Source organism: Physella acuta, unplaced genomic scaffold (genome assembly GCF_028476545.2).
Source record: "Physella acuta isolate Inbredline_101_S28 unplaced genomic scaffold, ASM2847654v3 ptg000228l, whole genome shotgun sequence".
NCBI classification, from domain to species: Eukaryota; Metazoa; Mollusca; class Gastropoda; family Physidae; genus Physella; species Physella acuta.
Window position 1 is genome coordinate 317,615 of NW_026731747.1, and position 27,386 is coordinate 345,000.

At 33.6% G+C, this 27,386-nt stretch overlaps 1 protein-coding gene across 4 annotated transcripts in view; it reads right to left on the bottom strand.

Annotated features, from left to right (window-relative positions):
• The window catches only part of LOC131938024 (uncharacterized), a 141,145-nt gene that overhangs the window by 86,594 nt on the left and 27,165 nt on the right, over window positions 1–27,386 (bottom strand). For 3 of the 4 annotated variants that reach the window (XM_059295841.1, XM_059295838.1, XM_059295842.1), the window contains exons 6-27: window positions 25,675–25,849; window positions 24,683–24,828; window positions 24,437–24,571; window positions 22,689–22,792; window positions 21,437–21,489; window positions 21,190–21,347; window positions 20,821–20,931; window positions 17,263–17,394; window positions 16,432–16,554; window positions 15,686–15,792; window positions 15,358–15,514; window positions 15,135–15,235; window positions 13,329–13,387; window positions 11,807–11,934; window positions 10,331–10,487; window positions 9,810–9,949; window positions 8,929–9,091; window positions 8,172–8,329; window positions 2,734–2,822; window positions 1,028–1,131; window positions 722–873; window positions 22–129 (exon numbers count right to left, since the gene is read on the bottom strand). In XM_059295841.1, coding sequence (XP_059151824.1) covers window positions 22–129; window positions 722–873; window positions 1,028–1,131; window positions 2,734–2,822; window positions 8,172–8,329; window positions 8,929–9,091; window positions 9,810–9,949; window positions 10,331–10,487; window positions 11,807–11,934; window positions 13,329–13,387; window positions 15,135–15,235; window positions 15,358–15,514; window positions 15,686–15,792; window positions 16,432–16,554; window positions 17,263–17,394; window positions 20,821–20,931; window positions 21,190–21,347; window positions 21,437–21,489; window positions 22,689–22,792; window positions 24,437–24,571; window positions 24,683–24,828; window positions 25,675–25,849 — 2,760 coding nt within the window. The remainder of the gene's footprint in view (window positions 1–21; window positions 130–721; window positions 874–1,027; window positions 1,132–2,733; window positions 2,823–8,171; window positions 8,330–8,928; window positions 9,092–9,809; window positions 9,950–10,330; window positions 10,488–11,806; window positions 11,935–13,328; window positions 13,388–15,134; window positions 15,236–15,357; window positions 15,515–15,685; window positions 15,793–16,431; window positions 16,555–17,262; window positions 17,395–20,820; window positions 20,932–21,189; window positions 21,348–21,436; window positions 21,490–22,688; window positions 22,793–24,436; window positions 24,572–24,682; window positions 24,829–25,674; window positions 25,850–27,386) is intronic. The other variant, XM_059295839.1, reaches the window with a different exon arrangement.

Consider the following 27,386-nt stretch of genomic DNA (forward strand, 5'->3'; position numbering starts at 1 on the left):
TCCTATTTAGCAGTTACTCACTTTGAACTGAACATGTAGGTCCAGATCTATTGTCAGAACAAGCACAGAATTTAAGCCCATATTTGTCTGACAGGCACAAGGAGCCAGCAGAGCAGGCAGGGCAGCCAGCTGAAACAGCAGACACCAAATCATTTATTTATTTGGCTAAGTTCATTCAATATGTACTCTCTAGATCATTCACAGCTACTCACTCAAATGAAAACTCAAACACAAACCACATTTTTTACACACCAACCACAAACAAAATGCTTGTTCCACACACTAACCACATGTTCCACACACCAACCACATGTTCCACACACCAACCACATGTTCCACACAACAACCACATGTTCCACACACCAACCACATGTTCCACACATCAACCCCAATTTCCACACACCAACCACACACCAGCAACACGTTCCATACACCACCCATATGTTCCACCCAACAACCATATGTTCCACACAACAACCACATGTTCCACAAATCAACCACACACCACCCACATGTTCCACACACCAACCACACACCAACCACACACCAACCACATGTTTCACGCAACAACCACACACCACCCACATGTTCCACACACTAACCACATGTTCCACACACCAACCACATGTTCCACACACCAACCACCTGTTCCACACACCAACCACCTGTTCCACACACTAACCACATGTTCCACACACCAACCACATGTTCCACACAATACCTGCATCACCAAAACTAATGTTGAGAATCTGAATGTGAAGTCCACCCAAGAGAAGAGGTTTTGCCTTTATTTGTATTGCAGCCATATTAATAGATTCCACTGAGAGACTGGAGTTAAAGAGTAACTCCAAGACAAATAGAGTGCTTGTTTTGCTGTCAACAAAAATGTTAACTTCTATAAGAAATTTTGTTTTTAACTATGGTCAGTAAATTAACATCAACTGATATCAGTCATTTGAGACCTCAAAATGTCATGTCAATTATGTGGACAGATGTCATGTTGCCATTGATTAAAACTGCCACATACATTTGACGTTTCCCTCTGAACTGGCTGCTGTCATATGATGAAATAGAGATGATGGATGCCGACTTGAAACCAGGCATGTTGTAGCTCAGCAAGAATTGGCTCATCTGAGGAGACAAAGCTTTCATACATGAAAAGATTCATCAAAGATTCATTAAATTTTATTACCAAAAGCAATAAATATTTACTTTTTAAATGCTTATATTAATAATATTATTATCAACAGCAATGTCTAATTTTTTTTTAAATGCTTAATCAGATGAAAATTTTTCTTTACAATGGCGAAACTTTCATGTAGTCATTTAATCAGGGGCAGAACTACAGTGCCGCCAGACCCCGCATATGCATTGCGGAGGGGGGGGGGGGGCCCTGGCCATATGGGGGTCCACAGCCGACCATAATTAATTGGTTAGGGACCCACAATTCATTGTGGTTTTACTAAGTAATATGTACGCTTGTTGTATTGGTAGAACTACTATTCTATACTATAATAATTCAAATTAATACAATAACAATAACTTCGGTTTTATGTACGTTTACTTCTTTTTGTTATACAAAAAATGTGATAGTAAGCGCATATAATTTGAATTATCTCCCTTCAGTATTTTACAATAGGCTTCATTTTTCTAGTTCCGTATCTGGCTAATACAAGCTGTTGCGTTAAATAAAAAAATATACATGCATAGATGAGCTGTAATGTGAAAGAGGTAAATTTTTAATCAAACCACTTCCATGACTTATTTCCCTTTTTAAATAGTCAAGAAAGAATGACCGTAAGCTACTTTTAAAAGATTTGTACTAAACAAATTAATAAGCAATTACATCTCTTAATTATTAGTTTTCTTAAAATACATACTAAAGAATGCCATTGTATAAAAATGAAAATGTGTTAAAATTAATATTATAAATACAAAAAAACATAAAAATAAACATAACACAAGAAACCATTACAAATACAAAGCTTTCATGTGTATATACTTTTGACAGGTTCGCGCTAACTATGCGTTACGGCTGATATAAAATAAAATGGAGATTTTCAAAACAGACTAATGCACTCACACACATTCGTTGTTGTAATTTGTTTAATATGAAAAAAAAAGCAAATAATTTTTTTTCAAAACCTGATCAGGCTCGAAAATGAGTATTGTTTGTTTGTATTTTGTGTTATATATATATATATATATATATATATATATATATATATATATATATATATATATATATATAGGGGCCCAACATTTTTTTTTATGCAGGTGGCCCATTTTTTCTAGTTCAGCCACTGCATTTAATCCTACAGTTTTAAGGTGAATTCTACATTACCTAAAAGAAAAATCTTCACATCATTGATATCACTTAGCTCTATAGGCTGATTTGTATTAGAAAATTTGATCGGTTTATCAATCATGTTATTTTAGGTTTTTTTTTGTCTGTTTTGTTTTCTTAGTAAAAAAAAAAATCACAAAAGCACAATTAATTACATGTTACAAACTCACAAACACAAATCCTAACTTACAGCAGTTTGTTTAAACCCAACCCTAACACTTACAATAACAGGACAACACACACAAGGCAAGTATATAGAAGACTAGGTCGCTCTAATTCTAGAGGCAAGTAGATAGAAGACTAGGTCGCTCTAATTCTAGAGGCAAGTAGATAGAAGACTAGGTCGCTCTAATTCTAGAGGCAAGTAGATAGAAGACTAGGGTTACCTCTAATTCTAGATAAGATTTCTGAGATTGTAGCTCTTCAATGTAAGACATGTTGACAACAAAATTTGCTTGCAAAATTTGGACATCATCTATGAGGTGTAAACAAAATAGGGAGAGATCAATACAACCATCATATTATAGACTACATACAATATCTGATAGGCCTACCATCATTTCATATTATAGACTACATACAATATCTGATACATTCGTTTCATATTATAGACTACATACAATATCTGATATAATTATTTCATATTATAGACTACATACAATATCTGATACCATTATTTCATATTATAGACTACATACAATATCTGATACCATCATTTCATATTATAGACTACATACAATATCTGATACATTCATTTCATATTATAGACTACATACAATATCTGATACATTCATTTCATATTATAGACTACATACAATATCTGATAGGCCTACCATCATTTCATATTATAGACTACATACAATATATGATACCATCATTTCATATTATAGACTACATACAATATCTGATAGGTCTACCATCATTTCATATTATAGACTACATACAATATCTGATACCATTATTTCATATTATAGACTACATACAATATCTGATACCATTATTTCATATTATAGACTACATACAATATCTGATACATTCATTTCATATTATAGACTACATACAATATCTGATAGGCCTACCATCATTTTATATTATAGACTACATGCAGTGGCGGAACTAGAAAAATTGGGCCACCCCGCAAAAAAATTTTTGGGCCCCATATATATATATATATATATATATATATATATATATATATATATATATATATATATATATATATATATATATATATATATACCAAAATACGACCATAGAATACTCAATTCGGGCTTGTTCGAAATTTGAAAAATTAAAAATTTTTAGTTTTTATTTTAATTAAATCATAATACAGCAACTACACATCAAGTGTAAGTGCTATTAATCTGTTTTGAAATTCTTTGTTTTAGTGTTTGACATGTTTCCGATTAGCAAGTCGGTCAAAAGAATATGAAGCAAGAAAGCTTTGTATGTGTAATGGTTTCTCCCCTTATGTTTATTTAAAGTTTTTTTTGTATTTATATTATTAGTTTTTAATACATTTCCTTTTTTACTATTTCATTCTTTATTACGTATTTAAAAAAATAATAATTAAGAGATGTAATTGCTTTCTAATTTGTTTAGTGCAAATTTATTTAAAGTTTCTTAAGAACACACGTATTTGACTATTCAAAAAAGGGAAATAAGTCATGGAAGCGGTTTGAACGGTTGCCTATCTTACACACTACAACTTTAAGATACAGTGTGTGTTAGCTACTGTAGTACATCACAACTGTAGTAGATCTGTTTGTTTTTTTACAAGAAAATTATTCTTAACTATAAAAAAAATTGATCATGGTCGGCTGTGGGCCCCTAAACGGCCTGGGCCCCCCCGCATTGCGGGGTCTGGCGGCACTGTAGTTCCGCCCCTGACTACATGCAATATCTGATACATTCATTTCATATTATAGACTACATACAATATCTGATAGGCCTACCATCATTTCATATTATAGACTACATACAATATCTGATACCATCATTTCATATTATAGACTACATACAATATCTGATACCATTATTTCATATTATAGACTACATACAATATCTGATACCATTATTTCATATTATAGACTACATACAATATCTGATACATTCGTTTCATATTATAGACTACATACAATATCTGATACCATTATTTCATATTATAGACTACATACAATATCTGATAGGCCTACCATCATTTCATATTATAGACTACATACAATATCTGATACCATTATTTCATATTATAGACTACATACAATATCTGATACATTCATTTCATATTATAGACTACATACAATATCTGATACATTCATTTCATATTATAGACTACATACAATATCTGATACCATCATTTCATATTATAGACTGCATACAATATCTGATACATTCATTTCATATTATAGACTACATACAATATCTGATACCATCATTTCATATTATAGACTACATACAATATCTGATACATTCATTTCATATTATAGACTACATACAATATCTGATACCATTATTTCATATTATAGACTACATACAATATCTGATACATTCATTTCATATTATAGACTACGTACAATATCTGATACCATCATTTCATATTATAGACTACATACAATATCTGATACCATCATTTCATATTATAGACTACATACAATATCTGATACATTCATTTCATATTATAGACTACATACAATATCTGATACCATCATTTCATATTATAGACTACATACAATATCTGATACCATCATTTCATATTATAGACTACATACAATATCTGATACATTCATTTCATATTATAGACTACATACAATATCTGATAGGTCTACCATCATTTCATATTATAGACTACATACAATATCTGATACCATTATTTCATATTATAGACTACATACAATATCTGATACATTCATTTCATATTATAGACTACATACAATATCTAATACCATTATTTCATATTATAGACTACATACAATATCTGATACATTCATTTCATATTATAGACTACATACAATATCTAATACCATTATTTCATATTATAGACTACATACAATATCTGATACCATTATTTCATATTATAGACTACATACAATATCTGATAGGCCTACCATCATTTCATATTATAGACTACATACAATATCTGATACCATTATTTCATATTATAGACTACATACAATATCTGATACATTCATTTCATATTATAGACTACATACAATATCTGATACCATTATTTCATATTATAGACTACATACAATATCTGATACATTCATTTCATATTATAGACTACATACAATATCTGATACCATTATTTCATATTATAGACTACATACAATATCTGATACATTCATTTCATATTATAGACTACATACAATATCTGATAGGTCTACCATTATTTCATATTATAGACTACATACAATATCTGATACCATTATTTCATATTATAGACTACATACAATATCTGATACATTCATTTCATATTATAGACTACATACAATTTCTAATACCATTATTTCATATTATAGACTACATACAATATCTGATACTATTATTTCACATTATAGACTACATACAATATCTGATAGGCCTACCATCATTTCATATTATAGACTACATACAATATCTGATACATTCATTTCATATTATAGACTACATACAATATCTGATACATTCATTTCATATTATAGACTACATACCATCATTTCATGCTGGCTTACAACATACATTTGATTTTGCTATTTCATAGTTATGTTTATGAGATAATTGACAATTGATGTCATAAATCAAACTGTAATGTTATGTAATTGTAACGATTATCATGATTAGAGTTCAGCATAAATACAGGAGGTTAAATCAGAAAAAAATGTGGGTCATATGAGGGTCACTTGTGGGTCATATGTGAGTCATAGGTGGGTCATATATGGGTCATATGTGAGTCATAGGTGGGTCATATATGGGTCATATGTGAGTCATATGTGAGTCATAGGTGAGTCATAGGTGAGTCATATGTGAGTCATATGTGAGTCATATGTGGGTCATATGTGAGTCATATGTGAGTCATATGTGAGTCATATGTGAGTCATATGTGAGTCATATGTGAGTCATAGGTGAGTCATAGGTGAGTCATAGGTGGGTCATATGTGAGTCATATGTGAGTCATATGTGAGTCATATGTGAGTCATATGTGGGTCATATGTGAGTCATATGTGAGTCATATGTGAGTCATATGTGAGTCATATGTGAGTCATATGTGAGTCATATGTGAGTCATATGTGAGTCATATGTGAGTCATATGTGGGTCATAGGTGGGTCATATGTGAGTCATATGTGAGTCATATGTGAGTCATATGTGAGTCATAGGTGAGTCATATGTGAGTCATATGTGAGTCATATGTGAGTCATAGGTGAGTCATATGTGAGTCATATGTGAGTCATATGTGAGTCATATGTGAGTCATAGGTGAGTCATATGTGAGTCATATGTGAGTCATATGTGAGTCATATGTGAGTCATATGTGAGTCATATGTGAGTCATGTGAGTCATAGGTGGGTCATATGTGGGTCATAGGTGGGTCATATGTGAGTCATAGGTGAGTCATATGTGAGTCATATGTGAGTCATATGTGAGTCATATGTGAGTCATATGTGAGTCATATGTGAGTCATATGTGAGTCATATGTGAGTCATATGTGAGTCATATGTGAGTCATATGTGAGTCATATGTGAGTCATATGTGAGTCATATGTGAGTCATATGTGAGTCATGTGAGTCATAGGTGGGTCATATGTGGGTCATATGTGGGTCATATGTGGGTCATATGTGAGGAAATAGAGGAAAGTTTTGACCTGGTCATTATGCCCTTTTTAAAAAAAATTATTTTTACAAACTCTTGTCAAATTCTAGAACTATATGGGTTGTTGGGGTCATAATAACACCAAATTCTAGAACTATATAGGTTGTTGGGGTCATAATAACACCAAATTCTAGAACTATATAGGTTGTTGGGGTCATAATAACACCAAATTCTAGAACTATATAGGTTGTTGGGGTCATAATAACACCAAATTCTAGAACTATATAGGTTGTTGGGGTCATAATAACACCAAATTCTAGAACTATATAGGTTGTTGGGGTCATAATAACACCAAATTCTAGAACTATATAGGTTGTTGGGGTCATAATAACACCAAATTCTAGAACTATATGGGTTGTTGGGGTCATAATAACACCAAATTCTAGAACTATATTGGTTGTTGGGGTCATAATAACACCAAATTGTAGAACTACGTGGGTTGTTGTGCAAAAGGCATTTTAAATAAAATCACCCATAATGTATTGCTGTGAGAAGTTTTAATGTCATTAACTCTTTTTTTAATGTTACACAATCGTACAATACACTTTAATACAATTGGTTTATCTTATAAGTGACAAAGCTTATCAACTAAAACATATAACTTAAAATGAGCTTTTAAATTTTATTATACTCATATAGGCGCCCCCCCCCCCCTTCCCAGCTATGCCTCTGCCACCAGATGATTTGTCACCTCTAAACTTGTGTCCCTAAGTGCAGTCTATCATACCACCACCCCCCCATGTGACGCTCCTGTCTAAATAAGAGCCCCTCCAGTCTCAAAGGTTACCATCTAATCCATCTAATCCATCTAATCCATCTAATCCATCTAACCCTAGCCCTAATCCATTTGAAAAGGCTTATGTTAATTTTAGAAAAAAAATAATAAATCTGTTCCTTATTCATAAATAAGATCCATTCCCCACACACCCACAAACATACACACACACACATAGACATACATCAAGAGAAAAGTATTTACCTTCAAGTACACTAATTTCACACTCTTTTGTGCTGACATCAAATTTCTTCCCCATAAAAGTAACTCCAGATTTTTTAATGTTTTCCATTAATCCCAAAAACAATTCTGTATTGTTTATAGTTGTCTCCCACTGAATAAACAGCATTACACACTCAGCTCTTAAGATAAAAAATATATGAAATAACACATTAACCATTTTAGTAATGTAATGCCAGTTGGCCTACATGATACTGGGACTACTTTTTACATATAACACTCTATATTTATATGCTCGTGTATGTGTACATTACAACAATCACCTGGCTACTTTTATTTAATAACGTAAATTTGTATGAACATTATATTAATAAAGCATTTAACTGTTATTAATTTCATTGTAAAAATGTATAGTTTTTATTATTGATAAAAACATTTTCCTCTGTAAATTTTGAAAAGCTTTTTGATAGCTTTAAATAGATTTCAATTTTAAAAAATTATAGTTTTAAAGAGATTTCAATATAAAATGATAGTTTTAAAGAGATTCCAATAAAAAAATGATAGCTTTAAAGAAATTTCAATTGTTTGATGGCTTTGAAGAGATTTCAATAAAGATGATAGCTTTAAAGTAATGAGTAATGTCATATGTGTCAGGTGTTATGTTATATGAGTGATTTCATGTGTTATATGAGTAATGTCATATGTGTTAAGCATAATGTCATATGACAAATGTCATGTGTAATGTCATATGTGTAATGTCGTATGTGTAATGCCTGCATACTTGGGTGCTAAGACTAATTGGATGCATGTCCCTCCCAATGCTGCAAATGTTTTTTCCACTAGATCTTTGATTTGAGCAAACTGTGGAGATGTCAAGTTCTTCAACTGCTCACTCCAAGGCAGCAGCTTGACAAACATTTGAAACTCAAGCAATAGTTTCTCATCTGGTGATGGAGAAAACTGAATTTTTAAAAATGGTAATTAGCTTTAATGTTATGATTTTAAATAAATAAATTTTGTTCATTAAAGGGATCAGCTTATAACTAGAGCGTTACTACATTCACAGCACTACAATCAAAGCACTACAATTATTACAATTGCATCATCACAACAATCACTAAACTTACATCATTATAATGACAACACAACAATCATCACTACATTTATTATGATCCAATCACAACAATCACTGCAATCACAGAGCTACAATCACATCACCAAAATCCCATCAATACAATAACACCACATAAATCACATTACTACAATCACACAATTATAATCACACCACTATAATCATTGCAATGACATAACAACAACCACTACAATCTCACCCTTTTAATTAGGCCTACATGACTATAATTATAATCATATCACAAAAACACATTATACAATCATATAACTACTATGACAATGCAATAATGACTCAAGCATGTCACGACAATCAAATTTCAGCAATCCCTACAATCACCTAACTACAAGCACATACCTACAATATTTGACCAGTGGATTAAAGTTAAATATAAAACATAACAAGGGTTAATCTTTAATCTTTTTTGCTAGTGATGCTAGACTAACCTTAGCCCTCACTCCAACTCTACCCCTGGCCTTAGTAAATGAGCTAATGCTTATTCTGACATACATACTGCATAAGCAAATTATTACCTGGTTTACATGGAGATGTATTGACTTGAAATAATTCTCCATTCAAAGTTATTCCTTTAGTTTTGATTCTGTCCATTACATTCAAAAACTGCACAGGTGAAGCAGCGGTCCATTCAATAAACAGCACAGTGCAGTTTTCTCTGTATGTAGGATATGGACATTCAATTTCAGCAAACAAAAATAATTTCTAAGGCCTCAGGCCCATCACCAAAAATGTGATGTATAGCGCTGTGCATAGTGACAAAAATGTTAAGGCAAATCACTGACAATTATATGATTTATTTGACTCTATTTCATTTTGGAGAACTGGTTTGACTACCTATGCTAAATTTAATTTAGTATTGTTACCTTTGTATTGTTACCTTTGTAGGCTATAGCTACCTTTGTATTTCTACTTCAAACATTTTTTTAAAATTCAAAATTGATGTTCAAGTTATTTATCCCCCCCCCCCCCCCCCCCCCACACCCCACCCCCACTCAAAACTTACTTTAGTCTGTATGTTTCTAAGTTTTCAACTTACTTTTGCGAAATTAATAATGTGTGTATGCTTCCAGCAAGTTCTTGAAATACTTCCAGTATGGTAGATCTAATATTATTGTAAGCATTAGAGTTGTTCACTTGAAAGTCCTGATTCCACTCCAAACCATCCACATAAAGACTGAATTGTAGCAGTGATACTGACATGCAAAATAAATAGCAGTAAAATAGTTCTGAAGGTTTAGGTTAGGGGTGGGCTTCGGCTTGAGGGCCACTTTGTGGTAGCGGATTTTAGCCGAGGGTCACACCATTTAAAATTATTGTATTCTTTAGTTAACATTACATTTCTTTTCAGAAAAATTATAAATGGTATAATAAAAATCAATAAATAAGACTCAAACAAAAGCGGTAGTTTTATTAAATTTATTTATGGTGCTAATGTCATATCTAGATTTCTAGCTGCTAGCAGATTTAATTATACAATGAGTTAAGCGAGACAAGTGCACCCTATCACACTTTTTTACAATTTTTTTACAACTGAAGTTGTAAGATGAACTTTCGGTCGCGGACAAGAAGCAAATCTCAGTACAAGGCAGGGTTCTCTGAATGTCTGGCAGGCCACAAAAAACTCGGTGTCTGGCCGCATGTGGCCCACACCGCACTTTGCCCACCCCTGGTTCAGGTGATCCTTCAGGCTTGAAATTCTAGACCACTAGTTTAGCTTACCCTAAACCTTGCTCTACGCCATAATTTCCTTGAAAAGTCTGTCAAAATCTATATAATCATTCTCAAAATCATGATTTCATTTTTTTAAATTTAAGCTGTTTGGGAAACATTGGTTACACTTATTTTAATATTTTTGTATTGAGGATAAGCCATTAAAAATTATTCTAGATTTGTTTTAAATTTTATCAATTCAAATATTAAAAAAAAAATTATCCTGTAATTGAGTCAGCCAGAGTGGCCAGGGTATGTAAAACAATTGTTTAATATGATAAATATAGCATACAGGGTGACAAAAGATAAACAAAATGGAAAATGATGAACTTTTTCAGCTCAATTCAAGATGTTCAAAATTCATTTGCATATCTTTCTATTTTAATGGTCTCACTATTTTAAGACTATTTTGCTCAGATGTTATATTATTAATAACTATACTTGTTTATTTCTAGCCTTGATAAAACAGGAAGTCATTGTGTACCTATTTCATTCATTTTTATAAAATATTAAATTCTGGTTGAATTATAAGCACTCTGGCAACTGCAATTTTCAACCGTTATTCCCTTGAATTTGAATTAAATTTTACTAGCCCTATTCTTATAAAAGAAAACAACAAATGATCAATAAGCCTATAGCAGTATCTCTATATTTGAATCAATACTGGCCAACACAATATTTTATTGCTAGTATCAAGTAATCAGAAGTAAGTAACCCTAATCCTAAATAGGCTCCCAGTAGTTTTATTACTAGTTATCTGAAGCAAGAATTTGTAGCATTACAAAAATCACTAATGACTTACATGGTGAAGAACATGGACTAGTAGAAACTGTGACAAGTTTTTCCTGAATGAAAATATTTGTGATCATTGCCTTGGGTGCAGCAGAGTTGGGACCTGACCATCTGATGGTAGCCTTCACACAATTTTCTCTGAAACATTTCTCTCTTGTCTTAGCATCTTAATTTTATACAAATCTTTTCATTCATTTACATTACACATATACTTCTAAACAGCAATGTCATCCATATAAGTCACACTCCTAGGCAAAGTGTGTGTGTGGGGGGGGGGGGGGAAGAGGGGTGGATAGCTGGGTTGATATGTGATGGGGGGGGGGAAGAGGATTAAGAATGTGTGACATCACACAGTTGTATTGAAAACAAGGTATGTTTTAAATTGAACTTGAACAGTTTTTTTTTTTATTTTAAAAATACTTTTTAAATAATTGATATACTTGATCAATACATCTATCATCAATCCAGATTTTTGTAAAATATTGGTAAACACAGTGATTTGGGATTTCCTAAAATCCGGTGCGCAAAATGCTCGTGGATTCCCTAAAATTTGGTGTACAAATGGAAACAATAGGTAGGAAATGTCTAGATTCTAGATCTATGTAATCATACTAAATTTTTATAAAAAATCTTTTTAAAAATATGGTAAGTGATAAAATGATAGTAAATTAAAAAATTAACCATCGATTAGAATCATTTTTATATTTTTGTATCAAATATAAGCAGTTGAAAAGCCATTTAGAATTATTTTATCAATTCATATATTTTCAAAAACTGCCCTCAACCTCTCCTTGAAGTCTATCAAAATGGCCAAGGAGAGTAAAACAATAAGTCAGAACAATTGTTCTTTATGATAAAAATACACAATAGTGTTCAATGGTGTATAGCGTAGTAATGTATTTATATTAAATAATATTACATCCCCAACCACCACAAAACCCTGACTCTATGATCCAAATTAAAAATGAAAGTGTTTTCTAAATTACTACTATATTATTATTAGTAATTATATCTTTGCCTATTTCTAACCTTGATGAAACCAGAAATAATTTTGTACTTATTACACAAATGTTATAAAATATTCAATTTTGGTTGAAGAATTAGCTTTCTGGCAACGAAAATTTGGAACCATTTGAAACCAGCTTTTCATGTCTATTATATAGCAAAAGCACCCTAAATTGCTTATAAAAACAAATGAAATTTTTTAAATAAGGGGTGGGGACTGGATACAGTATGAGATTAACATTTGTCTAACTTTCTGCAATAATGTGTGATGATGGAGAGTGGGTAAATATATCATTTAAAACAAAAGACACCTTTTTGAATGACTCATAAAAGCAGAATTAAATTATTTTTGCAACATAATTTTACCCTTAAAAAATAGCAGTTACAAAGTGAGTAACTAATTAAACCTGTACAAAAATTCCTTCATTTATAATTTGAACAAAATATGTAGTTATTATAGAAACTTTTTACACATGTTATATTGAAGAAACACAAATCTGTTATTGTAATTATTCAACACAACTTACTGCTTAGTCAACTGGACTGAAATAAGAGTAGCTCCGAAACTCTGAATTTTTGAGGTGAACTAAAAAATACAAAGAATGGATGCCATAGTTACATTTAATTAATAACTTAATTACTTTGACATAAGACACAACTAAAAATGTTTGATGTAGAACATTATTAATAGCTTCCATGCCTAACAAAGTATAAATGACATGTGTAAGAACATCAGTCATCTCAGTCACCTCAGTCATCTAGCTGTGATCTCAGTCATCTCAGTCACCTTGTTGTGATCTCAGTCATCTCAGTCATCTAGCTGTGATCTCAGTCATCTGGCTGTGATCTCAGTCACCTCAGTCATCTTGTTGTGATCTCAGTCACCTCAGTCATCTAGCTGTGATCTCAGTCATCTGGCTGTGATCTCAGTCATCTAGCTGTGATCTCAGTCATCTCAGTCATCTGGCTGTGATCTAAGTCACCTCAGTCATCTAGCTGTGATCTCAGTCATCTGGCTGTGATCTTAGTCATCTCAGTCATCTGGCTGTGATCTTAGTCATCTCAGTCATCTGGCTGTGATCTCAGTCATCTCAGTCATCTAGCTGTGATCTCAGTCATCTCAGTCATCTAGCTGTGATCTCTGTCACCTCAGTCATCTGGCTGTGATCTCCGTCATCTCAGTCACCTTGTTGTGATCTCAGTCACCTCAGTCATCTAGCTGTGATCTCAGTCACCTCAGTCATCTTGTTGTGATCTCAGTCACCTCAGTCATCTAGCTGTGATCTCAGTCATCTCAGTCATCTGGCTGTGATCTCAGTCATCTAGCTGTGATCTCAGTCATCTCAGTCATCTGGCTGTGATCTAAGTCACCTCAGTCATCTAGCTGTGATCTCAGTCATCTGGCTGTGATCTTAGTCATCTCAGTCATCTGGCTGTGATCTAAGTCATCTCAGTCATCTGGCTGTGATCTCAGTCATCTCAGTCATCTAGCTGTGATCTCAGTCATCTCAGTCATCTAGCTGTGATCTCAGTCACCTCAGTCATCTGGCTGTGATCTCCGTCATCTCAGTCACCTTGTTGTGATCTCAGTCACCTCAGTCATCTAGCTGTGATCTCAGTCATCTCAGTCATCTGGCTGTGATCTCAGTCATCTAGCTGTGATCTCAGTCATCTCAGTCATCTGGCTGTGATCTAAGTCACCTCAGTCATCTAGCTGTGATCTCAGTCATCTGGCTGTGATCTTAGTCATCTCAGTCATCTGGCTGTGATCTCAGTCATCTCAATCATCTAGCTGTGATCTAAGTCATCTCAGTCATCTGGCTGTGATCTCAGTCATCTCAGTCATCTGGCTGTGATCTAAGTCATCTCAGTCATATGGCTGTGATCTCAGTCATCTCAGTCATCTAGCTGTGATCTCAGTCACCTCAGTCATCTAGCTGTGATCTCAGTCACCTCAGTCATGAGATATCGTCATCAGAAATGGATTTATCATCACTAAGCAGCCAACTAGTTTATAATAATGAATGATGTAGAAACTTTAATCTTCTTAATAACGTGTAATACAGTCTGGTGATGTTTATCAACCTTCAGAGTGCTGCAGACATTTACTTCAAAGATAAACACACTTATTCAAACACAAACACACATATACAAACACACACACACATATACAAACACATACACACACACTTATTCAAATAAACACACACACATACAAACAAACACACACACATGCTTTGAATCTGAACTCTATACACAAAATTTAGTTGGATTAATTAGTTTTCACCCTTAACCCTAACCCTAACCTTAACCCTAATAAAAATGTAAGTGACCTGTGATATGATGGAGTGATAGAGATTAGAACGCGTGTCTATCAGCTCATCTGACCAGTCCATATTCAAAAAATAATCTTCATCCACAAAGTACTGCCATTCTGTGCTCAAGAAAACACCAAAAAAAAAGGATTATATGTTTATTAAAATTGCATAAACTGTCTAAGATTATTGCAGAAGCAATACTTCAGTGAATTTTTATATAGGCCTATATTTAATTTACCTGCACAGTAATCCAAGTTGGTATTATGAGTTCTACAAGAGCATAAGGGTGGTGAATCAGAGCCCATCTCATAAGTGCAAGATGAGTAAAAGCTTCCGTCAGTGACATTGCATGTTGGCACTTCATAGAATCCAACTTTAATAGATGCCAAAAGCTCCTTAGCAAAAGAAAAGTAATAGAAGTGTAGATGAGCCCATTAATGTATAAGGTAAGATTGGCTTGATTATGTGGTAACTATCTAAAGTAGGACCTATGCATAAAGTTCCATCAGGAGAAGAGAAAACCCTTAATCAAAATAAATTTCTTTGAAAATTAAATCTCTGCCTACTTTCAATGGTATAGTCATTCTATTAGCAGCTATAGTTGTATTCCCAGCCAAAACATTCTGGACGAAAACACCAAGTCTTCTTTTCCTCTCACATTCAGTTAAATTGTCTGAAAGTCAAAACTTTTGAGCTAAATTGTCTGTTAGCCAAAACATTTGAGGGGACGGAGTGGTCTAGCGGTAGAGAGCTGGACTGCTAACCCGTAAATCTCTAGTTTGAATCGGGGTTCAAGTTAGTAGACCGTCCCTGAGTCCACCCAACTCTGATGGGTACCTAACTCAGGTTAGGGAAAGTAAAGTGCTGACCACACTATCTCTTCATATGCCGAGGTCACAGAAACAAGTGAACTCTACTTCACTTGCCCCATAGACCGTCAGGTTTGAAAGGGAAACTTTACGTTACAAAACATTTGAGCTAAATTGTCTGTTAGCCAAAACATTTGAGTTAAATTATCTGAAAGTCAAAACATTTGAGTTAAATTATCTAAAAGCCAAAACATTTGAGCTAAATTGTCTGTTAGCCAAAACATTTGAGTTAAATTATCTGAAAGTCAAAACATTTGAACTAAAATGTCCAAAAGTCAAAACATTTGAGTTAAATTATCTAAAAGCCAAAACATTTGAGCTAAATTGTCTGGAACATTTGCTAGAATCTAAAAATAAAGTCTCTTAATAAGTTAAAGCAGATAAAAATTGTATTAATCCAAAACATATGTGAGGGAACAAAAGAAAAATATTTTTTTCCTCACCAGGTTTTGTTTCCTCACAGAAAAGGCCCCCTCTGTCACTCTGGCACTGACACAATCTGCCGTCATTGAATGATCCAACACAGGTCCCATTATTTCCACAGTTTATCAGACCACAAACACCAACTGTATAGAAGAAACATTTTCTAAATGTCATCAGACCACAAACACCAACTGAATATAAGAAACATTTTTAGAAGAAACCCTTTCTAAATGTCATCAGACCACAAACACCAACTGAATAGAAGAAACATTTTCTAAATGTCAGCCTAGAACTCTTCTATTTATATCAATGAAATGACTTCTTCTAATTTATATAATTCTTTGCACACAAAAAATCATATCATTTACAGTATTAAATCCAGCTACATGTAGTTGAAGGTTTAACAAATATTAAGTTTTTAAATTGATGTTTAAAAAGTGTTTTATCAATTTAGAGGTTAGCCTACAACAGGGGTTCCCAACCCCGTGCCCGCAGGCGCCATGGCGCCCGCCGAACGATTCGTATGTGCCCGCCTTTCACTATTCGACAAAGACAGAATTTTTTTCATAAACATTATTGAAAGGTTGAAGGGGATGGAAATCGAAAGTTTGAGGGGGAAAGTTTTGTCCCCGGGTGACGGGAAGGGTCGCTACGCCTCTGGAAGGAGTTTGTTGATTTAAAATAGGTGGTGCCCGCCACCCTACCGATATTTTAGAATGTGCTCTAGAGTAAAAAAAGGTTGGGAACCCCTGGCCTACAACAAGGACAAAAAATATCAGCTTACACTTACTCAGGCCCATAGTATAATTTTATTTTTTAAATGATGTTTTAGAGAAAAACACAGTAGTTACCTTGACAATAGTCTCCATAGTAACCTGACTGACACATGCACTTGAAGTTGTCATCCTGCCGGGTACAGCTGCCATTGTTCTCACACAAGCTTACAGATGTATTTGGAAATTGACTGTAATTTGTTCTGCAATCTTTGTAAAATAGATATGGATAAGAATAGAATAATCTAAAATTAATAATTTTTTCCCTATTTTATTTAAAAAATTACATATTTTGAAATGTAATTTTTAATATTTAATCTATCACACAACTGTATATCTATGAAACTAGGTTTACTTAAGTAATCACAAGTGCCGGCACCATAATATTTGTGCCCTAGGCAAAACTTATTAAAAGGCCCCCTCTTCCCCTGCAATTTTTTTCTGGACCCCATATTATATGTATAATATATATATATATATATATATATATATATATATATATATATATATATATATATATATATATATATATATATATATATATATATATATTTATATTAGTAAACTGTCTCACCAAATTTTAAATTAAACCACTTGACTATCACTTAACCTATTTCATTGCAAAGTTTATCCATCATGAGACAACTAACCACACAAACTCATTTCTGGTCTGAAATAATCAAGGTTTCAAATATCTAATTTATGCCGGGAGAAAATTATGAATAGTGTACCTTCAAATCTAAAAACTCGATCAAAAGATTATGAAACAAGGAAAATTGTGAAATAGTTTCCCCTGTTCGTTTTATTCTTATGTTGTTGTTTTTTTTTTTTACATTTATATTATTAATTTTGAATTAATTTCTTTTCATTCTTTAGTTATTCCTCAGGATGCTTTATTTTCATAATAATTAACAGAAGACATTTCTTTTAATTTGCTTAGTACAAAATTATTTAAATGAGTTTTTTGGGCACCCCTATTAGACTATCAAAAGTGGAGCGATAAGTCATAGACGTGTTTTGAGGGTTTGCCTCACACTACAGCTTATGTAGTTTATTTTCGTCTATGCAACAGTGTGTGTTAGTTGCTGCAGAACAATCATTGCTGCAGTCGATTTTGTTTTTACAAAACCAATATATCAAGGTGCAAAAAAGTATTTTTTGGAGGATGATTTTGCTCCCCAACCCCACCCCTACACAGCCGTATTGCGGGGTCTGGCGGTATAGTAGATCCGCCCCTGAAATTAATTTCAATTTTGAAAAACCGCACTCTTCACTAGCCAACAGACACTGTAAGTGTTAATAGTATGCTAAAAAAACAACATTTGGTACACAATCATCTAGTTTTGGTTGTATTATATAGAGAAGCACATCTGTTGGTGACATATGCTTAAGAAGCTACTACTTGAAGATCATCATTTCAAAAAATTAAGAAAAAAGAAGATCAGCAATCTGGAGCGATCAGTCAATTAACATTAAAAATTAGATGCCCATCTGAAGTGTTTGAAATTAAAGGATTTACATTAAATACAATAGCTATCTCATTATATTACCAGAGTCGTAGCTAGAGGAGGGAGGGTGGGGCGGCTACCACAGGCGCAGACCCAAAGGGGGCACCAAATGTGGTAGATAATAATATAAAACGATCAATACTGATTTATATACAGTTGAAGTAAAGAACATAGACTGCTATTTGATATTACGGACTTATTTGATTATTTTCAAGATCAAAATATCTGATACCAAAATAAAAAGCCAAATTAGGGAGATGGGGGGCGCATTTTCACCAACGCGAATAACTATATATAGGCCTAATTTCTGGAGGGGGCGCAAAATTGATAGTTTGCCCTGGGGGCCAAAAGAAATGGCCATGCCTTTTTATACTACACTTTCTATAGTTTACTTAATATAATTATATAATTATAAGGTACTTTTTAATAGTGATGATTACACATTTTTGCACCCCCCTTTGGAGAGCGCCATAGGTTACAGCCTAGTTTGCTTTATACGTAGCGCCGGCCCTGGTAATCACACAAATGAATATCTATAAAATTAGGTTTACTTAAGTAACCACACAACTGAATATCTATAAAACTAGGTTTACTTAAGTAACCACACAACTGAATATCTATAAAATTAGGTTTACTTAAGTAACCACACAACTGTATATCTATAAAATTAGGTTTACTTAAGTAACCACACAACTGAATATCTATAAAACTAGGTTAACTTAAGTAACCACACAACTGTATATCTATAAAACTAGGTTTACTTAAGTAACCACACAACTGAATATCTATAAAATTAGGTTTACTTAAGTAAACACACAACTGTATAACTTTAAAACTAGGTTTACTTAACCCTTTATTTACGGAATTAGGTTCTGAATGGACTTTTTTCTTAAACAATGTGTTATCATATTGCTTCTGGCACACTTAAAGCATTTGTCGGAGGAAATTAAGTTTCATATTGCTTCTGGCACACTTAAAGCATTTGTCGGAGGAAATTAAGTTTCATATTGCTTCTGGCACACTTAAAGCATTTGTCGGAGGAAATTAAGTTTCATATTGCTTCTGGCACACTTAAAGCATTTGTCGGAGGAAATTAAGTTTCATATTGCTTCTGGCACACTTAAAGCATTTGTCGGAGGAAATTAAGTTTCATATTGCTTCTGGCACACTTAAAGCATTTGTCGGAGGAAATTAAGTTTCATATTGCTTCTGACACACTTAAAGCATTTGTTGGAGGAAATTAAGTATCATATTGCTTCTGGCACACTTAAAGCATTTGTCGGAGGAAATTAAGTTTCATATTGCTTCTGACACACTTAAAGCATTTGTTGGAGGAAATTAAGTATCATATTGCTTCTGGCACACTTAAAGCTTTTGTTGGAGGAAATTAAGTTTCATAAATTTTTAATGGCCCTAAAATATATTGGTGCTTTATAAGTACTGTCAGGAATGTAGGACATTTTTTCCAAAAAATAAAAAAATTACAAAACAGGAACAAACGATACAATTTATTAAGTAATAACATGGCAATCATTATGCCAATCATTTTTGTAATTTTCACACAATAACACAGAAAAAAGCATATTTTGAGTATGATGGCTGAACTTACAGTCCTTATATTAAGATGGCTGAACTTACAGTCCTTATATTAAGATGGCTGAACTTGTAGTCCTTATATTAAGATGGCTGAACTTGTAGTCCTTATATTAAGATGGCTGAACTTGTAGTCCTTATATTAAGATGGCCGAACTTGTAGTCCTTATATTAAGATGGCTGAACTTGTAGTCCTTATATTAAGATGGCTGAACTTACAGTCCTTATATTAAGATGTCTGAACTTACAGTCCTTATATTAAGATGGCTGAACTTACAGTCCTTATATTAAGATGGCTGAACTTACAGTCCTTATATTAAGTGGCTAAGATGGCTGGATTTACAGATGCTAAATTAAATGTGGTTAAGGTGGTTCAGCACATTTACTATATCAGCAGAGAGAGAGAATTCAACTCTGTCAAACCAGATTGATTGTCATGTAAAACTACTTTCACTTTGCATTATCAAAGAAATAATAAAGCAAAAACATAATTTGATTCAAAGTGCAAGCCACTGAAATGAATGAAAACACAAACCAAAAGATGTGCAGTCTGTTCCAATATAACCCTGAGAACAAGAGCAATAAACTTCACCCGAAAGTAATTCTTTACAAATTCCTGCACATTGGTCACATTGGTCGGATGTTTCTGTAGATCATCAAATCAAGAATAAATTGTTTTTAACTTTTGGAAAGAAAATTACTTTTCAAGCAATTGTATCTTCTAAAATTACATTTTACAATTTAAAATGTCTTAGGAAAAGTAAGATGCTAACCCTGACCCTGACCCTAACCCTGACCCTTACCCTAACCCTGACCCTAACCCTGACCCTTACCCTGACCCTGACCCTAACCCTGACCCTGACCCTAACCCTGACTTAAACTAATGTTAGTAGGACCAACTCACCATATTCAAATTTCATTATTCTGATTCCAGCTTGAGAAATATTAATGAAAGAATTTTCTACTTGAAATCTAGCACTTTCTAGAACTTCATTTGATAGATCATCATTGAAGTACAATACCAGCTTGAAAAGATAGCTCCCTTCACTGTTTTGAAAACTACTGATGTAAAAAAAGATGACAAGTGTTTGTAAAGTCATATTTTCTATCTAGTGTTTAACTAATATCTTGAAGCTAACAATTAATCCTACCTGTTTCTCATGTAATCAACAGCTGTTAAATTTCCAAAGAATTTTCCCTTCATCTGTGAAATTATTTTAAATCTTTTTATAGACCTTATAATATTTTTATATATTGATGTATAAAGCCTACTATATTCATGTTAAAACCTTGGATTTAATGTTCTTATTTTGACAAAATAGAAAGGTTGAATGAATATGTAGATCACACTGACTGAAATATTATTTTTCTAAATTTAAGGGGATTTCTTTTGTAAAAAACTGAATAAGAATTTTTCTCTCTAGAAAATATTGTAGGACTAGATTGTGTCATCATTTATCAGGCAGGGTGGGGGTTGGGGGAGAAACCAGTCCTAGGTTTGTGACCTAACCATCCCTCATGGGTCGTTTATAAACTCAAAGGGGGATCAAAAGTTCAGTCTATTGAGAACAAGTATGACTAGAGTTAGGGTTTTATAAAGTAACGAGCCAAGCCGCGGCGTATCATACGCCGCTATTTAGTTGTTTTATTTTCTACTTTTCAGTAATTCATAATTTGTGAATTCGACAGTACCAGTGCTGCCACTGAAAATATTTGCTTTAAAACACTAAAACCCTCCTTTCCCCCTACCCCCCCCCACCCCCACTTATGTGAAAGCAGCCTTCACTTAGCTACATCCCCTAAGTATAAAATAATTAAACTAAATTATCTGCCCCTAATAGCCATCACTAAACATTTAGCGTGAACTACAGCTTGTTTTCTAACGTCTCCCAGAAGAGAATTATATATATACATATTGGTCAATGAATTTAAGCCATGAAAATACTTTTTTCTAAATTCAATTTCTTGATTTGCAATAAAGGGAAAAATGTGGTTGGATTGTAAGGTTAACAACTGCTAATCCAAAAGTCTTGAGTTTGGATCTCAAGTCAGAAGGGCTACAAGTTTTTTGATAGGGCTATTTTAATAGAAGGTTTACATCTAGCCCAATATTGTTGTGATAGAAGGTTCTTATGTAGCCCTATATTTTATATAAACATATAAACATGCTTTAAAATGAAGTTAAGGAAGTAAATAGAATTTTTTCTTTAACTATAACAGCGGATGTGTGTTTGATACAAATTTAAAACACACACACACACACACACACACACACACACACACACACACACACACACACACACACACACATATATATATATATATATATATATATATATATATATATATATATATATATATATATATAGATATATATATATATATATATATATATCTACCCACCATAGTTGTCATCTTGTCTTGAAGCTGCAACTGGTCCACCATGGATGTTTCTTGCATTGAAATATTCACCAGCAAACTGCCAGTGATTTTAATTCTGTAACCAACTACAAAGATTGCTGGCATTAATTCTAGCCTATTTATAGAATATAAAACTGTGGCTTATGTAAAGCTGTGGCTCATCATAAACTATTCTTGATCTAAAATGGTATGAGCTTAAGTCCAGATAAGCCCTGCCACTAATGCAAAAAGTTTAGCCCGCATACTCCAATTAAATTAATGCACTCAACCTTGACCTAAGCCTGGTGTCTAGAAATTTGAATATTTTAATGCATGCCATAAAAACAATTTAAACAACTACTTATCTGCCTCTAGGGTCAGAGTCAGTGTTTGGGTAAGGGTCAGGGCTGGTGCTAAGGTTAAAATTCAAATCAAAAGTTTTAGGGGGGTGCAAATTGAAAGTTTGTCACCGGGTAAAAATTGGAATCCCCCCCTTGAGACGATCATGGCTACGCCACTGGTTTGAGTACCCAGTAGATTTTGCTATCTGAGTACCCAGTAGATTTTGCTATCTGAGTACCCAGTAGATTTTGCTATCTGAGTACCCAGTAGATTTTGTTATCTGAGTACCCAGTAGATTTTGCTATCTGAGTACCCAGTAGATTTTGCTATCTGAGTACCCAGTAGATTTTGTTATCTGAGTACCCAGTAGATTTTGTTATCTGAGTACCCAGTAGATTTTGCTATCTGAGTACCCAGTAGATTTTGCTATCTGAGTACCCAGTAGATTTTGTTATCTGAGTACCCAGTAGATTTTGCTATCTGAGTACCCAGTAGATTTTGCTATCTGAGTACCCAGTAGATTTTGTTATCTGAGTACCCAGTAGATTTTGCTATCTGAGTACCCAGTAGATTTTGCTATCTGAGTACCCAGTAGATTTTGCTATCTGAGTACCCAGTAGATTTTGTTATCTGAGTACCCAGTAGATTTTGCTATCTGAGTACCCAGTAGATTTTGTTATCTGAGTACCCAGTAGATTTTGCTATCTGAGTACCCAGTAGATTTTGCTATCTGAGTACCCAGTAGATTTTGTTATCTGAGTACCCAGTAGATTTTGCTATCTGAGTACCCAGTAGATTTTGTTATCTGAGTACCCAGTAGATTTTGCTATCTGAGTACCCAGTAGATTTTGCTATCTGAGTACCCAGTAGATTTTGCTATCTGAGTACCCAGTAGATTTTGTTATCTGAGTACCCAGTAGATTTTGTTATCTGAGTACCCAGTAGATTTTGTTATCTGAGTACCCAGTAGATTTTGCTATCTGAGTACCCAGTAGATTTTGCTATCTGAGTACCCAGTAGATTTTGCTATCTGAGTACCCAGTAGATTTTGTTATCTGAGTACCCAGTAGATTTTGCTATCTGAGTACCCAGTAGATTTTGCTATCTGAGTACCCAGTAGATTTTGTTATCTGAGTAGCCAGTAGATTTTGTTATCTGAGTAGCCAGTAGATTTTGCTATCTGAGTACCCAGTAGATTTTGTTATCTGAGTAGCCAGTAGATTTTGTTATCTGAGTAGCCAGTAGATTTTGTTATCTGAGTACCCAGTAGATTTTGCTATTTGAGTACCCAGTAGATTTCACAATTGAAGTAGGCCTATATATAGTAGAATTTGTTATTTGAAAACACATTAGAATTTGTTATCTAAGTAAGTATTCATTAAAATTTATTATTCAAGTACACTACTTACTTCTCAAACAAAAATGACAGCTGAAGTTATGACAACACTTGAATCCACTGGGGCATATTTTGTTGCTGTCATTGCAAGTGTCCACACACGGAACATCAATGTTCTGCTTGACCACAGGGCATTGGTCACTCTCATCTTTGTCAAAATATTTTCATTACAGCATTCATTTAAAAACACAAAGTGTTAATCTTTATTCAGCTAATACAAATGTTAATCCTAATCCAAACTGATGAACAATAAACATACCCAGGCTAGGTAAGCAAGGTTTGGTACTGATGAACAATATCCCATTGGCTGTCTTGATTCCACTCTTCTTTAGCTCCTCTATCAATGTAAAGATCTGGAAATTTTCTGTTGTACTCCATTCGATATATACCTCAATACAACCATAGCTAAAAATAAAAGAGTATACTAACTAATTATTTTCTATAATAAACCCATAGCTAGAAATTAAAATTTAGCAAAACTGAAAAATAAAATTAAAAACCTATTTTTCCCCCAAAAATTACCAGAAAATGTGAGGTGATTTATTTAGGTAATAGGATGTAATGGTAGTCATATAATGGCAGCAATGTAATGACAATGATGTAATGACAGTCATGTACATAAGAGTGTAAGGGAGGTCTTTTTAATTAAGTGAATATCATTTAGCCAATTTTACTTTTATGTATATTATATATATTTATATTGATATATTTTTATTTTTGTCATATTTAAACATTGCTTTTAGTTTATTAAGCGATTATGTATTATATTTGACACAAATATATCACAAATATACAAGATGATGTCCAGCTAACTCAATTTGTTCAAAGAAAAATTGTGGATCAAAGGCACATTTGTGGTGTGTGTGCATATGTGTGTGTGCAGGTGTGTATGCATGTGTGTTTATGTGGGTGTGTAGGTGTGTATACATGTGTGTTTATGTGGGTGTGTAGGTGTGTATACATGTGTGTTTATGTGGGTGTGTAAGGATTTGAAAATCCTCTGTAACAAACAAATATTGATATTTACTACCACACCAAAATTATCAACTTTAAAAATATTGATATTTACTACCACACCAAAATTATCAACTTTAAAAATATTGATATTTACTACCACACCAAAATTATCAACTTTAAAAATATTGATATTTACCAAACAGTAATTTCTCCTGAACACATTTCAGTTAGCCCTAAATGAATCCAAATCTATGAGTATGTAACCATGATGGGCGGTTAGACAAACGAACTTACTTCTTGGCTATTCGCATGGTGCCTAGTTGACCAGTCCAGTTGAGCAAGTTTGCTTGTATGCTAGACACCAAAGTCAGATAGCTGCTGGATGTGTGGTTCAAGTAGTCATCGGTCCAGGGGAGGGAATTGATGTAAAGCTTAAATACCAGGATATGCGCAGTTGGTGTGGGCTCACCTGCGGAGAATGTTTTTAATTAAGCTCACGGCTCATTCACAGACATCGTGGCTCAAAATGTATCTGAATTAATCTCCGAAAAAAGCAACTTTATCCTAGCGGCGTCACGAGGCGGGGGGGGGGGGGTGCGGATCGCACCGGGCGTCACCAATCAGGGGGTGACACCAAGACAAACAAGTGCAAAATGTATTGAAGAAAAACTCTAGGACCCAAACTTGCTAACTATAGAGAAAACAATGATGCGTTTGCAGAGTTTCTTCCAGGCATCTCTTCGGGAAGGAGAGGGGGGGCTAAGCCCCCCCCCCCTCCCGAAGTCTACCGCCCCCCCCCCCCACCCGAACGAAATGAAATTTATATAGAAAATATATACTTTTAACAGTATCCGCCCCCACCCCCGGAAAAAATAATAAACGTCGTTACTATTAACTTTGCATCAAATTTAAAACAAATATTTTTTTTAGATCACTTATGAATTGTTTATTCTTCAAATAAAATGCCTCATTATAATACTAAGTAAATTAACAGCATTCCAGAATTGCATGTTATAAATAAGGTATTACTAACATTTTCCTCTTTTGACACGTAAATTTTTGTACACATGTCATAATTTGCATAATACTTGACCAATGGAGATGACATTTGGTATATGATGTCAAGACACCTACTATATCATTTTCCGTCCATGGGATGACAAAATTTTTGGCAAAAATCCTGAGGTCGTGTCAGAAGTGGTTAAGTTAGGTTTAATATCATGGTCGATGGTTAAGTTAGGTTTAATATCATGGTCGATGGTTAAGTTAGGTTTAATATCATGGTCGATGGTTAAGTTAGGTTTAATATCATGGTCGATGGTTAAGTTAGGTTTAATATCATGGTCGATGGTTAAGTTAGGTTTAATATCATGGTCGATGGTTAAGTTAGGTTTAATATCATGGTCGATGGTTAAGTTAGGTTTAATATCATGGTCGATGGTTAAGTTAGGTTTAATATCATGGTCGATGGTTAAGTTAGGTTTAATATCATGGTCGATGGCTAAGTTAGGTTTAATATCATGGTCGATGGTTAAGTTAGGTTTAATATCATGGTCGATGGTTAAGTTAGGTTTAATATCATGGTCGATGGTTAAGTTAGGTTTAATATCATGGTCGATGGTTAAGTTAGGTTTAATATCATGGTCGATGGTTAAGTTAGGTTTAATATCATGGTCGATGGTTAAGTTAGGTTTCATATCAAGGGCGATCCCTTACATATTATTTAACATGTCATGGATACTGGTGGTTTCTATTTGTACAATTGTGCGTGTGTGTGTGTGTGTGCGTCTGAGTGTGTGTGTGTGTGTGCAAATTGTTCTGTTTCACTTATCTTGTTTTTTGTTCGCTTATGTCCGAATTATCCCTACAAGTATTGTTTGCTATGACGGTATAAAATGTTATATACTCTCACAAGATGATATTCCGATGTTAAAATTGTTCGATATTTTAATTGTATCACATGGGGATGTTGTTGACAGGGATAGTGAAAATAGGTAACAGGCGGT